Here is a 15,413-nt window from a genome sequence, read left to right as displayed (position 1 = left end):
TCAACCCCCAGTATAACTCTGTTCTATCCCTGTGTTACTCTAGACACGTTCTGGATCAACCCCAGTATAACTCTGTTCTATCCCCGTGTTACTCTAGACACGTTCTGGATCAACCCCCAGTATAACTCTGTTCTATCCCTGTGTTCCTCTAGACACGTTCTGGATCAACCCCCAGTATAACTCTGTTCTATCCCTGTGTTCCTCTAGACGCGTTCTGGATCAACCCCCAGTATAACTCTGTTCTATCCCTGTGTTCCTCTAGACACGTTTCTGGATCACAACCCCCAGTATAACTCTGTTCTATCCCCGTGTTCCTCTAGACACGTTCTGGATCAACCCCCAGTATAACTCTGTTCTATCCCCGTGTTACTCTAGACACGTTCTGGATCAACCCCCAGTATAACTCTGTTCTATCCCTGTGTTACTCTAGACACGTTTCTGGATCAACCCCCAGTATAACTCTGTTCTATCCCCGTGTTACTCTAGACACGTTTTGGATCAACCCCAGTATAACTCTGTTCTATCCCTGTGTTCCTCTAGACACGTTCTGGATCAACCCCCAGTATAACTCTGTTCTATCCCTGTGTTCCTCTAGACGCGTTCTGGATCAACCCCCAGTATAACTCTGTTCTATCCCTGTGTTCCTCTAGACACGTTCTGGATCAACCCCCAGTATAACTCTGTTCTATCCCCGTGTTACTCTAGACACGTTCTGGATCAACCCCCAGTATAACTCTGTTCTATCTCTGTGTTACTCTAGACACGTTCTGGATCAACCCCCAGTATAAGATCACCCTGCTGGAGGAAGATGATGACCCTGAGGATGATGAGGTGGCCTGCAGCTTCCTGGTGGCTCTGATGCAGAAGGATAGGAGGAGGTACCGGGGCCAGGGACAGGACATGCACACCATCGGGTTCGCCATCTACGAGGTGAGAGACGAGCAGGATGCTACACATTAACAATCTATCTGCCATCAGCATTATAAATTATTAGATCTTCTTAACTGACTTGTCTGATTAAATAAACTGCTCACGGACATGCAGTACCGGTCAAAAGTTTTATTTTTTTATTTTTTATTTTTTTCTACATTGTAGAATAATAGTGAATACATCAAAACTATGAAATAACACATATGGAATCATGTAGTAACAAAAAAAAGTGTTAAACAAATCAAAATATATTTTATATTTGAGATTCTTCAAATAGCCACCCTTTTGCCTTGATGACAGCTTTGCACACTCCTGGCATTCTCTCAACTAGCTTCACCTGGAATGCTTTTCCAGCAGTCTTGAAGGAGTTCCCACATATGCTGAGCACTTGTTGGCTGCTTTTCCTTCACTCTGCGGTCCAACTCAAACCATCTCAAGAGGGTTGAGGTCGGGGGATTGTGGAGGCCAGGTCAACTGATGTAGCACTCCATCACTCTCCTCCTTGGTAAAATAGCCCTTACACAGCCTGGAGGTGTGTTTTGGGTCATCGTCCTGTTGAAAAACAAATTATAGTCCCACTAAGCCCAAACCAGATGGGATGGCGTATCACTGCAGAATGCTGTGGTAGCCATGCTGGTTAAGTGTGCCTTGAATTCTAAATAAATCACAGACAGTGTCACCAGCAAAGCACCCCCACACCATAACACCTCCTCCTCTATGCTTTACGGTGGGAAATACACATGCAGAGATCATCCATTCACCCACACCGCGTCTCACAAAGACACAGCGGTTGGATCCCAAAATCTCCAATTTGCACTCCAGACCAAAGGACACATTTTCCACCAGTCTAATGTCCATTGCTTGTGTTTCTTGGCCCAGATGGGTCTGTGACTTGAACTCTGTGAAGCATTTATTTGGGCTGCAATTTCTGAGGCTGGTGACTAATGAAATCATCTGCAGCAGAGGTAACTCTGGGTCTCCCATTCCTGTGGCGGTCCTCATGAGAGCCAGTTTCATCATAGAGCTTGATGATTTTTGCGGCTGCACTTGAAGAAACTTTCAAAGTTCTTGAAATGTTCCATTTTGACTGACCTTCATGTCTTAAAGTAATGATGGACTGTCGTTTCTCTTTGCTTATTTGAGCTGTTCTTGCCATAATATGGACTTGGTCTTTTACCAAATAGGGCTATCTTCTGTATACCCCCCTACCTTGTCACAACACAACTGAATGGCTCAAACGCATTAAGAAGGAAAGAAATTCCACAAATTAACTTTTAAGAAAGCACACCTGTTAATTGAAATGTATTCCAGGTGACTACCTCATGAAGCTGGTTGAGAGAATTCCAAGAGTGTGCAAATCTGTCATCAAGGCAAAGAGTGGCTATTTGAAGAATCTCAAATATAAAATATATTTTGATTTGTTTAACACTTTTTTGGTTACTATATGATTCCATATGTGTTATTTCATAGTTTTGATGGCTTCACTATTATTCTACAATGTAGAAAATAGTCAAAATAAAGAAAAACCCTTGAATGAGTGGGTGTGTCCAAACTTTTGACTGGTACTGTACATATTTTATGTTTCCTTCATTTTGTTTCTCGTTTCTTTGTGCAGATTCCAGAAGAGGTATGGAAGGTTTTACCACAACTATATATTTCAGGATTTTGCTTCATGCAGCTTCATGCATTGGCGCAAATGATCACTTCCTATGGTATGGCTTAATTATTTGTTAATTTAAATGATACACACTTAACCCCATCTAGTTGAGCTTCAAACCCCACATCTGTCTCTGTTTCCTACCTTGATCCTCTGCAGTACAGGGGCTGTCAGAACGTGCACCTAAAGAAAGACTTCTTCCTGACCCACTCATCCTGCGCTCGCTCTGAGACCTTTATCAACCTGAGAGAGGTCAGCAACCGTCTCCGTCTGCCTCCAGGAGAATACCTCATCGTCCCCTCCACCTTCGAGTCTGGCCAAGAGGCCGACTTCGTCCTCCGAGTCTTCACTGAGAAACAGTCCGAGACAGAGTAAGTGTGTGTGTGTGTGTGTGTGTGTGTGTGTGTGTTTGTGGTCTGTGTGTGTTGATTTTCATTGTGTCTGTTATCTCATTCCAGAGAGATGGATGTTATGATATCTGTGTCTGTTGTCTCATTCCAGAGAGCTAGATGATATGATATCTGCAGACCTGGAAGATGAGGTGTGTTTTCTCAACACATACAGTCACTCACTTTCTTTTGGCCCCTCAAAGTTTTTAGTAAAACATATATATATACATACACACACACTATATATACACAAAAGTATGTGGACACCCCTTCAAATTAGTGGATTCGGCTATTTCAGTCATACCCGTTGCTGACAGGTGTATAAAATCGAGCACACAGCCATGTAAAGACTTCATTATCATGTTATTGAATACTCGTTCTAGTTGATGATCCCTGATGTAAAGACTTCATTATCATGTTATTGAATACTCGTTCTAGTTGATGATCCCTGATGTAAAGACTTCATTATCATGTTATTGAATACTCGTTCTAGTTGATGATCCCTGATGTAAAGACTTCATTATCATGTTATTGAATACTGCGTTCTAGTTGATGATCCCTGATGTAAAGACTTCATTATCATGTTATTGAATACTCGTTCTAGTTGATGATCCCTGATGTAAAGACTTCATTATCATGTTATTGAATACTCGTTCTAGTTGATGATCCCTGATGTAAAGACTTCATTATCATGTTATTGAATACTCGTTCTAGTTGATGATCCCTGATGTAAAGACTTCATTATCATGTTATTGAATACTCGTTCTAGTTGATGATCCCTGATGTAAAGACTTCATTATCATGTTATTGAAAACTCGTTCTAGTTGATGATCCCTGATGTAAAGACTTCATTATCATGTTATTGAATACACATTCTTCCATTGTACACTTCTGATGAAATGGTTGAAATGACATCACAGCCTCACCTTCCACCTGTCCCCTTATAGGGCCCCATCACTGAAGATGACATCGACGACTCTTTCAAATCCATGTTTGCGCAGCTGGCAGGAGAGGTTAGGTTTCCATTATTTGTCTGTCAGCTATTAGTTAAAGTTAGAGATGGCCACCGTAGATATCAGCTACGCTATAGGTAGTTGAACTAACAAATATACTTGAACCTCTTAAGATTTTTTCTAAACCTATCTATGTCTAAAGCCATGGTTTTCTCAATGTTCCCTCTGTGACTATAGGACATGGAGATATCTGTCCGTGAGCTCAGGACCATCCTGAACAGGGTGGTGACTAGACGTGAGTACAGAGGTTTCCTTTGGTTTGAACCCACAATGTCCTCATACACTATTGACCCCAACCCGCAGGACAGCCCACCATTGGTGTAAGCCCGCCCCTTCTCAGGAGGACAGGATGTGTATCCTGGTGGGTTCTGCTGTAGTAGGACTCAGATCATCAGTTTGACTGTTTTGGGGGTTGTGTGCTTTCAGACAAAGACCTGAAGACAGACGGTTTCAGTATGGAGTCCTGTAGGACCATGGTCAACCTCATGGATGTATCCTCCTCTACTGTCTGTCTGTCTGTGTTGATCAGGGTCTCCACCATAGACATAGAACGACTAGAATGGACATTCCAATTCAAGTCAGTTGGGGAAGGGTTCTAGTCATTCTCTTTCTATGGTGGAGACTGATCAGTGTTTCAGTAAGATAGTCAGTCAGTTACTGAGTGTTTCAGTAAGACAGTCAGTCAGTTAGTGTTTCAGTAAGACAGTCAGTCAGTTATTGAGGGAGTGTTTCAGTAAGACAGTCAGTCAGTTATTGAGGGAGTGTTTCAGTAAGACAGTCAGTCAGCTATTGAGGGAGTGTTTCAGTAAGACAGTCAGTCAGCTATTGAGTGTTTCAGTAAGACAGTCAGTCAGTTATTGAGTGTTTCAGTAAGACAGTCAGTCAGTTATTGAGTGTTTCAGTAAGACAGTCAGTCAGTTATTGAGTGTTTCAGTAAGACAGTCAGTCAGTTATTGAGTGTTTCAGTAAGACAGTCAGTCAGTTATTGAGTGTTTCAGTAAGACAGTCAGTCAGTTACTGAGTGTTTCAGTAAGACAGTCAGTCAGTTATTGAGTGTTTCAGTAAGACAGTCAGTCAGCTATTGAGGGAGTGTTTCAGTAAGACAGTCAGTCAGTTATTGAGTGTTTCAGTAAGACAGTCAGTCAGTTATTGAGGGAGTGTTTCAGTAAGACAGTCAGTCAGCTATTGAGGGAGTGTTTCAGTAAGACAGTCAGTCAGCTATTGGGTGTTTCAGTAAGACAGTCAGTCAGTTATTGAGTGTTTCAGTAAGACAGTCAGTCAGTTACTGAGTGTTTCAGTAAGACAGTCAGTCAGTTATTGAGTGTTTCAGTAAGACAGTCAGTCAGCTATTGAGGGAGTGTTTCAGTAAGACAGTCAGTCAGTTATTGAGTGTTTCAGTGAGACAGTCAGTCAGTTACTGAGTGTTTCAGTGAGACAGTCAGTCAGTTACTGAGTGTTTCAGTAAGACAGTCAGTCAGTTATTGAGTGTTTCAGTAAGACAGTCAGTCAGTTACTGAGTGTTTCAGTAAGACAGTCAGTCAGTTACTGAGTGTTTCAGTAAGACAGTCAGTCAGCTATTGAGTGTTTCCAGTAAGACAGTCAGTCAGCTATTGAGGGAGTGTTTCAGTAAGACAGTCAGTCGGTTATTGAGTGTTTCAGTAAGACAGTCAGTCAGTTATTGAGTGTTTCCAGTAAGACAGTCAGTCAGCTATTGGGGGAGTGTTTCAGTAAGACAGTCAGTCAGTTATTGAGTGTTTCAGTAAGACAGTCAGTCAGTTATTGAGTGTTTCAGTAAGGCAGTCAGTCAGTTACTGAGGGAGTGTTTCAGTAAGACATTCAGTCAGCTATTGAGGGAGTGTTTCAGTAAGACAGTCAGTCAGTTATTGAGTGTTTCAGTAAGACAGTCAGTCAGTTATTGAGGGTGTGTTTCAGTAAGACAGTCAGTCAGCTATTGAGGGAGTGTTTCAGTAAGACAGTCAGTCAGTTATTGAGTGTTTCAGTAAGTCAGTCAGTTACTGAGTGTTTCAGTAAGACAGTCAGTCAGTTATTGAGTGTTTCAGTAAGACAGTCAGTCAGCTATTGAGTGTTTCAGTAAGAGTCAGTCAGTTACTGAGTGTTTCAGTAAGACAGTCAGTCAGTTATTGAGGAAGTGTTTCAGTAAGACAGTCAGTCAGTTATTGAGGGAGTGTTTCAGTAAGACAGTCAGTCAGTTATTGAGTGTTTCAGTAAGACAGTCAGTCAGTTACTGAGTGTTTCAGTAAGACAGTCAGTCAGTTATTGAGTGTTTCAGTAAGACAGTCAGTCAGTTATTGAGTGTTTCAGTAAGACAGTAAGTCAGTTATTGAGTGTTTCAGTAAGACAGTCAGTCAGTTATTGAGTGTTTCAGTAAGACAGTCAGTCAGTTATTGAGTGTTTCAGTAAGACAGTCAGTCAGTTATTGAGTGTTTCAGTAAGACAGTCAGTCAGTTACTGAGTGTTTCAGTAAGACAGTCAGTCAGTTATTGAGGGAGTGTTTCAGTAAGACAGTCAGTCAGTTATTGAGGGAGTGTTTCAGTAAGACAGTCAGTCAGCTATTGAGGGAGTGTTTCAGTAAGACAGTCAGTCAGCTATTGAGTGTTTCAGTAAGACAGTCAGTCAGTTACTGAGTGTTTCAGTAAGACAGTCAGTCAGTTATTGAGTGTTTCAGTAAGACAGTAAGTCAGTTATTGAGTGTTTCAGTAAGACAGTCAGTCAGTTACTGAGTGTTTCAGTAAGACAGTCAGTCAGCTATTGAGTGTTTCAGTAAGACAGTCAGTCAGCTATTGAGGGAGTGTTTCAGTAAGACAGTCAGTCAGTTATTGAGTGTTTCAGTAAGACAGTCAGTCAGTTATTGAGTGTTTCAGTAAGACAGTCAGTCAGCTATTGAGGGAGTGTTTCAGTAAGACAGTCAGTCAGTTATTGAGTGTTTCAGTAAGACAGTCAGTCAGTTATTGAGGGTGTGTTTCAGTAAGACAGTCAGTCAGCTATTGAGGGAGTGTTTCAGTAAGACAGTCAGTCAGTTATTGAGTGTTTCAGTAAGTCAGTCAGTTACTGAGTGTTTCAGTAAGACAGTCAGTCAGTTATTGAGTGTTTCAGTAAGACAGTCAGTCAGCTATTGAGTGTTTCAGTAAGAGTCAGTCAGTTACTGAGTGTTTCAGTAAGACAGTCAGTCAGTTATTGAGGGAGTGTTTCAGTAAGACAGTCAGTCAGCTATTGAGGGAGTGTTTCAGTAAGACAGTCAGTCAGTTATTGAGTGTTTCAGTCAGTCAGCTATTGAGTGTTTCAGTGAGACAGTCAGTCAGTTACTGAGTGTTTCAGTAAGACAGTCAGTCAGTTATTGAGTGTTTCAGTAAGACATTCAGTCATTGAGTGTTTCAGTAAGACATTCAGTCAGTTACTGAGTGTTTCAGTGAGACAGTCAGTCAGTTACTGAGTGTTTCAGTAAGACAGTCAGTCAGTTACTGAGTGTTTCAGTAAGACAGTCAGTCAGTTACTGAGTGTTTCAGTAAGTCAGTCAGTTACTGAGTGTTTCAGTAAGACAGTCAGTCAGTTACTGAGTGTTTCAGTAAGACAGTCAGTCAGCTATTGAGTGTTTCAGTAAGACAGTCAGTCAGTTATTGAGGGAGTGTTTCAGTAAGACAGTCAGTTATTGAGGGAGTGTTTCAGTAAGACAGTCAGTCAGTTATTGAGGGAGTGTTTCAGTAAGACAGTCAGTCAGTTATTGAGGGAGTGTTTCAGTAAGACAGTCAGTCAGTTATTGAGTGTTTCAGTAAGACAGTCAGTCAGTTATTTAGTGTTTTAGTAAGTCAGTCAGTCAGCTATTGAGTGTTTCAGTAAGACAGTCAGTCAGCTATTGAGTGTTTCAGTAAGACAGTCAGTCAGTTATTGAGGGAGTGTTTCAGTAAGACAGTCAGTCAGCTATTGAGTGTTTCAGTAAGACAGTCAGTCAGCTATTGACGGAGTGTTTCAGTAAGACAGTCAGTCAGTTATTGAGTGTTTCAGTAAGACAGTCAGTCAGTTATTGAGTGTTTCAGTAAGACAGTCAGTCAGTTATTGAGTGTTTCAGTAAGACAGTCAGTCAGTTATTGAGTGTTTCAGTAAGACAGTCAGTCAGCTATTGAGTGTTTCAGTAAGAGTCAGTCAGTTACTGAGTGTTTCAGTAAGACAGTCAGTCAGTTATTGAGGGAGTGTTTCAGTAAGACAGTCAGTCAGTTATTGAGGGAGTGTTTCAGTAAGACAGTCAGTCAGCTATTGAGGGAGTGTTTCAGTAAGACAGTCAGTCAGCTATTGAGGGAGTGTTTCAGTAAGACAGTCAGTCAGTTACTGAGTGTTTCAGTAAGACAGTCAGTCAGTTATTGAGTGTTTCAGTAAGACAGTCAGTCAGCTATTGAGGGAGTGTTTCAGTAAGACAGTCAGTCAGTTATTGAGGGAGTGTTTCAGTAAGACAGTCAGTCAGTTATTGAGGGAGTGTTTCAGTAAGACAGTCAGTCAGCTATTGAGGGAGTGTTTCAGTAAGACAGTCAGTCAGCTATTGGGTGTTTCAGTAAGACAGTCAGTCAGTTATTGAGTGTTTCAGTAAGACAGTCAGTCAGTTACTGAGTGTTTCAGTAAGACAGTCAGTCAGTTATTGAGTGTTTCAGTAAGACAGTCAGTCAGCTATTGAGGGAGTGTTTCAGTAAGACAGTCAGTCAGTTATTGAGTGTTTCAGTGAGACAGTCAGTCAGTTACTGAGTGTTTCAGTGAGACAGTCAGTCAGTTACTGAGTGTTTCAGTAAGACAGTCAGTCAGTTATTGAGTGTTTCAGTAAGACAGTCAGTCAGTTACTGAGTGTTTCAGTAAGACAGTCAGTCAGCTATTGAGTGTTTCAGTAAGAGTCAGTCAGCTATTGAGGGAGTGTTTCAGTAAGACAGTCAGTCAGTTATTGAGTGTTTCAGTAAGACAGTCAGTCAGTTATTGAGTGTTTCAGTAAGACAGTCAGTCAGCTATTGAGGGAGTGTTTCAGTAAGACAGTCAGTCAGTTATTGAGTGTTTCAGTAAGACAGTCAGTCAGTTATTGAGTGTTTCAGTAAGGCAGTCAGTCAGTTACTGAGGGAGTGTTTCAGTAAGACATTCAGTCAGCTATTGAGGGAGTGTTTCAGTAAGACAGTCAGTCAGTTATTGAGTGTTTCAGTAAGACAGTCAGTCAGTTATTGAGGGTGTGTTTCAGTAAGACAGTCAGTCAGCTATTGAGGGAGTGTTTCAGTAAGACAGTCAGTCAGCTATTGAGGGAGTGTTTCAGTAAGACAGTCAGTCAGTTATTGAGTGTTTCAGTAAGTCAGTCAGTTACTGAGTGTTTCAGTAAGACAGTCAGTCAGTTATTGAGTGTTTCAGTAAGACAGTCAGTCAGCTATTGAGTGTTTCAGTAAGAGTCAGTCAGTTACTGAGTGTTTCAGTAAGACAGTCAGTCAGTTATTGAGGGAGTGTTTCAGTAAGACAGTCAGTCAGTTATTGAGGGAGTGTTTCAGTAAGACAGTCAGTCAGCTATTGAGGGAGTGTTTCAGTAAGACAGTCAGTCAGTTATTGAGTGTTTCAGTAAGACAGTCAGTCAGTTACTGAGTGTTTCAGTAAGACAGTCAGTCAGTTATTGAGTGTTTCAGTAAGACAGTCAGTCAGTTATTGAGTGTTTCAGTAAGACAGTCAGTCAGTTATTGAGTGTTTCAGTAAGACAGTCAGTCAGTTATTGAGTGTTTCAGTAAGACAGTCAGTCAGTTATTGAGTGTTTCAGTAAGACAGTCAGTCAGTTAGTGTTTCAGTAAGACAGTCAGTCAGTTACTGAGTGTTTCAGTAAGACAGTCAGTCAGTTATTGAGGGAGTGTTTCAGTAAGACAGTCAGTCAGTTATTGAGGGAGTGTTTCAGTAAGACAGTCAGTCAGCTATTGAGGGAGTGTTTCAGTAAGACAGTCAGTCAGTTATTGAGTGTTTCAGTAAGACAGTCAGTCAGTTACTGAGTGTTTCAGTAAGACAGTCAGTCAGTTATTGAGTGTTTCAGTAAGACAGTAAGTCAGTTATTGAGTGTTTCAGTAAGACAGTCAGTCAGTTACTGAGTGTTTCAGTAAGACAGTCAGTCAGCTATTGAGTGTTTCAGTAAGACAGTCAGTCAGCTATTGAGGGAGTGTTTCAGTAAGACAGTCAGTCAGTTATTGAGTGTTTCAGTAAGACAGTCAGTCAGCTATTGAGGGAGTGTTTCAGTAAGACAGTCAGTCAGTTATTGAGGGAGTGTTTCAGTAAGACAGTCAGTCAGTTATTGAGGGTGTGTTTCAGTAAGACAGTCAGTCAGTTATTGAGTGTGTGTTTCAGTAAGACAGTCAGTCAGCTATTGAGGGAGTGTTTCAGTAAGACAGTCAGTCAGTTATTGAGTGTTTCAGTAAGTCAGTCAGTTACTGAGTGTTTCAGTAAGACAGTCAGTCAGTTATTGAGTGTTTCCAGTAAGACAGTCAGTCAGCTATTGAGTGTTTCAGTAAGAGTCAGTCAGTTACTGAGTGTTTCAGTAAGACAGTCAGTCAGTTATTGAGGGAGTGTTTCAGTAAGACAGTCAGTCAGCTATTGAGGGAGTGTTTCAGTAAGACAGTCAGTCAGTTATTGAGTGTTTCAGTCAGTCAGCTATTGAGTGTTTCAGTGAGTCAGTCAGTTACTGAGTGTTTCAGTAAGACAGTCAGTCAGTTATTGAGTGTTTCAGTAAGACATTCAGTCATTGAGTGTTTCAGTAAGACATTCAGTCAGTTACTGAGTGTTTCAGTGAGACAGTCAGTCAGTTACTGAGTGTTTCAGTAAGACAGTCAGTCAGTTACTGAGTGTTTCAGTAAGACAGTCAGTCAGTTACTGAGTGTTTCAGTAAGACAGTCAGTCAGTTACTGAGTGTTTCAGTAAGACAGTCAGTCAGCTATTGAGTGTTTCAGTAAGACAGTCAGTCAGTTATTGAGGGAGTGTTTCAGTAAGACAGTCAGTTATTGAGGGAGTGTTTCAGTAAGACAGTCAGTCAGTTATTGAGGGAGTGTTTCAGTAAGACAGTCAGTCAGTTATTGAGGGAGTGTTTCAGTAAGTCAGTCAGTTATTGAGTGTTTCAGTAAGACAGTCAGTCAGTTATTTAGTGTTTTAGTAAGTCAGTCAGTCAGCTATTGAGTGTTTCAGTAAGACAGTCAGTCAGCTATTGAGTGTTTCAGTAAGACAGTCAGTCAGTTATTGAGGGAGTGTTTCAGTAAGACAGTCAGTCAGCTATTGAGTGTTTCAGTAAGACAGTCAGTCAGCTATTGACGGAGTGTTTCAGTAAGACAGTCAGTCAGTTATTGAGTGTTTCAGTAAGACAGTCAGTCAGTTATTGAGTGTTTCAGTAAGACAGTCAGTCAGTTATTGAGTGTTTCAGTAAGACAGTCAGTCAGTTATTGAGTGTTTCAGTAAGACAGTCAGTCAGCTATTGAGTGTTTCAGTAAGAGTCAGTCAGTTACTGGAGTGTTTCAGTAAGACAGTCAGTCAGTTATTGAGGGAGTGTTTCAGTAAGACAGTCAGTCAGCTATTGAGGGAGTGTTTCCAGTAAGACAGTCAGTCAGCTATTGAGGGAGTGTTTCAGTAAGACAGTCAGTCAGTTACTGAGTGTTTCAGTAAGACAGTCAGTCAGTTATTGAGTGTTTCAGTAAGACAGTCAGTCAGTTATTGAGTGTTTCAGTAAGACAGTAAGTCAGTTATTGAGTGTTTCAGTAAGACAGTCAGTCAGTTATTGAGTGTTTCAGTAAGACAGTCAGTTATTGAGGGAGTGTTTCAGTAAGACAGTCAGTCAGTTATTGAGGGAGTGTTTCAGTAAGACAGTCAGTCAGTTATTGAGGGAGTGTTTCAGTAAGACAGTCAGTCAGCTATTGAGGGAGTGTTTCAGTAAGACAGTCAGTCAGCTATTGAGGGAGTGTTTCAGTAAGACAGTCAGTCAGTTATTGAGTGTTTCAGTAAGACAGTCAGTCAGTTACTGAGTGTTTCAGTAAGACAGTCAGTCAGTTATTGAGTGTTTCAGTAAGACAGTCAGTCAGTTATTGAGTGTTTCAGTAAGACAGTAAGTCAGTTATTGAGTGTTTCAGTAAGACAGTCAGTCAGTTAGAGTGTTTCAGTAAGACAGTCAGTCAGTTAGTGTTTCAGTAAGACAGTCAGTCAGTTAGTGTTTCAGTAAGACAGTCAGTCAGCTATTGAGTGTTTCAGTAAGACAGTCAGTCAGTTATTGAGTGTTTCAGTAAGACAGTCAGTCAGTTACTGAGTGTTTCAGTAAGACAGTCAGTCAGTTATTGAGTGCTTTCTCTTCATTCCTCTACATTCTTTGACCCAGAGATCACTCAGAAAGATGGCAGTGCCCGTTTAGGCCTGATAGAGTTCCAGCTCCTCTGGAATAAGATCAGGAAGTGGCTGGTAAGGTCTGGTTTAACTATCGACCACATAACTAGAATGAGATTATATTTCTAAAAGATTATGAGATTATGTCTAAAACCATGTACTGCTGTTGGTGAGAGCTAAGGGGACTGTAATTCCTTAGGGCCCTGGTTTGAATTAGGCTCGAAGGACTACAATACTGATTAAAGGAATATTACTCTGCATTCATCTACATCTTTTGAACAACTGAAATAACAGAAACAACAGAACATACAGTACCAGTAAATCCAGAAAATTTCAAGAACTTTTACATTTTCTTCAAGTGCAGTCGCAAAAACCATCAAGTGCTATGATGAAACTGGCTCTCATGAGGACCGCCACAGGAAAGGAAGACCCAGAGTTATCTCTGCTGCAGAGGATACGTTTATTAGAGTTAACTTCACCTCAGATTGCGGCCAAATAAATGCTTCACAGAGTTCAAGTAACAGACACATCTCAACATCAACTGTTCAGAGGAGACTGCGTGAATCAGGCCACTACTTAAGGAAACCAATAAGAAGAGACTTGCTTGGGCCAAGAAACATGAGCAATGGACATTAGACCGGTGGAAATCTGTCCTTTGGTCTGATGAGTCCAAGTTTGAGATTTTTGGTTCCAACCGCCGTGTCTTTGTGAGATGCAGAGTAGGTGAACGGATGATCTCTGCATGTGTGGTTCTCACCGTAAAGCATGGAGGAGGAGGTGTGATGGTGTGGGGGTGCTTTGCTGGTGACACTGCCAGTGATTTATTTAGAATTCAAGGCACACTTAACCAGCATGGCTACCACAGCATTCTGCAGCGATACGCCATCCCATCTGGTTTGGGCTTAGTGGGACTATCATTTGTTTTTCAACAGGACAATGACCCAAAGCACACCTCCAGGCTGTATAAGGGCTATTTGACCAAGGAGAGTGATGGAGTGCTGCATCAGATGACCTGGCCTCCACAATCACCTGACCTCAACCCAATTGAGATGGTTTGGGAGGAGTTGTACCGCAAAGTGAAGGAAAAGCAGCCAACAAGTGCTCAGCATATGTGGGAACTCCTTCAAGACTTTTGGAAAAGCATTCCTCATGAAGCTGGTTGAGAGAATACCAAGAGTGTGCAAAGCTGTCATCAAGGCAAAAGGGTGGCTATTTGAAGAATCTCAAATATAAAATATATTTTGATTTGTTTAACACTTTTTTGGTTACTACATGATTCCATATGTGTTATTTAATAGTTTTGATGGCTTCACTATTATTCTACAATGTAGAAAATAGTAAAAAATAAAGAAAAACCATTGAATGAGTAGGTGTCTCCAAACTTTTGACAGGTACTGTATATATACAGTGTGTATAGAATCATGTAAAGGAAATGTATTTCCACTTTCAAATTATTATGGTGGGATTCAATCCAAGGCGCTATAGCGCCAAGCACTATAAAGCTGACAATGCATATTTTAAAGTCATTTTCATGGTAAGCGCTGTGCATGTCGGCTGCGCTATTGAGAATATGATATCTGTGTGTTTATCGGTAGGTCATCTATAGAGAATATGATATCTGTGTGTTTATCGGTAGGTCATCTGTAGAGAATATGATATCTGTGTGTTTATCGGTAGGTCATCTATAGAGAATATGATATCTGTGTGTTTATCGGTAGGTCATCTATAGAGAATATGATATCTGTGTGTTTATCGGTAGGTCATCTGTAGAGAATATGATATCTGTGTGTTTATCGGTAGGTCATCTATAGAGAATATGATATCTGTGTGTTTATCGGTAGGTCATCTATAGAGAATATTATATCTGTGTGTTTATCGGTAGGTAATCTTTAGAGAATATGATATCTGTGTGTTTATCAGTAGTTCATCTGCAGAGAATATGATATCTGTGTGTTTATCGGTAGGTCATCTGTAGAGAATATGATATCTGTGTGTTTATCGGTAGGTAATCTTTAGAGAATATGATATCTGTGTGTTTATCAGTAGGTAATCTTTAGAGAATATGATATCTGTGTGTTTATCGGTAGGTCATCTATAGAGAATATGACATGGACAAGTCCGGGTCCATGAGCTCCTATGAGATGCGACTTGCTGTGGAGTCTGCAGGTATAGTTACACACACACACACACACTCTCTCACACACACACACACACTCACACTACTGACTCTGTCCTCATAGGTTTTAAACTGAACAACAGACTGAATCAGGTCCTAGTGGCTCGCTATGCTGAGAACGAGGCCATAGACTTCGACAACTTCGTCTGCTGTCTGGTCAAACTGGAAGCCATGTTTAGTAAGTACAGTCAGTTCCTGTTAGTAGTGTTATACTGTATATTATATTAGTCATGATGAATGTATGATTAATGCCATCAAACTAGAATTACTGTACACAATATGGCCGTCGGCCCACCCGTCACAGAACGTTGACTTGAATGGAAATATTTGTTCTAGTCATTAGTCTAGTATTTCAATGATTAACAGTAATGCCCTTTGAAGCAGAGAACAGGTCATATCCTATCAAAGGTTACACAAGACTTTCCACATTGTGTTTATATACACTGAGTGTACAAACCATGAGGAACACCTCCCTAATATTGAGTTGCACCCCCCCCTGTCTCCTCCCCTTAATCTACACTGATTTGAAGGGGATTTAACAAGTGACATTAATAAGGGATCATAGCTTTCACCTGGATTCACCTGGTCAGTCTATGTCATGGAAAGAGCAGGTGTTCATAATGTTTTGTCCACTCACTGTATGCGTTTACTCTCTATCCTTATAGGATCTTTCCAGCAACTGGACAAAGAGGAAGAAGGAGTGGTTGAGATGAACATCACTGAGGTGGGTCCTGGGTAGCATTCTCTACATTTCAACAAACTACCATGCAATGTAGCAGCCTGTGGTCTAATCTCTCTCTCTCTCTCTCTCTTCTCTGTCTCTCTTCTCTGTCTCTCTTCTCTGCTCTCCCTCTTTTTATTTATTTATTTATTTATTTATTTAG

At 40.9% G+C, this 15,413-nt stretch overlaps 1 protein-coding gene across 5 annotated transcripts in view; it reads left to right on the top strand.

Annotated features, from left to right (window-relative positions):
• Nucleotides 1–15,413, top strand: part of LOC121555340 (calpain-1 catalytic subunit-like) — a 56,965-nt gene that overhangs the window by 39,222 nt on the left and 2,330 nt on the right. For 4 of the 5 annotated variants that reach the window (XM_045215109.1, XM_045215106.1, XM_045215108.1 and 1 more), the window contains 11 exons: nucleotides 761–930; nucleotides 2,546–2,557; nucleotides 2,747–2,958; nucleotides 3,089–3,128; nucleotides 3,924–3,989; nucleotides 4,167–4,224; nucleotides 4,416–4,480; nucleotides 12,360–12,428; nucleotides 14,441–14,519; nucleotides 14,594–14,707; nucleotides 15,195–15,253. In XM_045215109.1, coding sequence (XP_045071044.1) covers nucleotides 761–930; nucleotides 2,546–2,557; nucleotides 2,747–2,958; nucleotides 3,089–3,128; nucleotides 3,924–3,989; nucleotides 4,167–4,224; nucleotides 4,416–4,480; nucleotides 12,360–12,428; nucleotides 14,441–14,519; nucleotides 14,594–14,707; nucleotides 15,195–15,253 — 944 coding nt within the window. Of the gene's footprint in view, nucleotides 1–760; nucleotides 931–2,545; nucleotides 2,558–2,746; nucleotides 2,959–3,088; nucleotides 3,129–3,923; nucleotides 3,990–4,166; nucleotides 4,225–4,415; nucleotides 4,481–12,359; nucleotides 12,429–13,948; nucleotides 14,359–14,440; nucleotides 14,520–14,593; nucleotides 14,708–15,194; nucleotides 15,254–15,413 lie in introns of those variants that run through there. The other variant, XR_006658597.1, reaches the window with a different exon arrangement.

The sequence above is a fragment of the Coregonus clupeaformis genome, unplaced genomic scaffold, assembly GCF_020615455.1.
Source record: "Coregonus clupeaformis isolate EN_2021a unplaced genomic scaffold, ASM2061545v1 scaf0368, whole genome shotgun sequence".
NCBI classification, from domain to species: Eukaryota; Metazoa; Chordata; class Actinopteri; order Salmoniformes; family Salmonidae; genus Coregonus; species Coregonus clupeaformis.
This window is presented reverse-complemented; position numbering and strand designations above follow the sequence as displayed.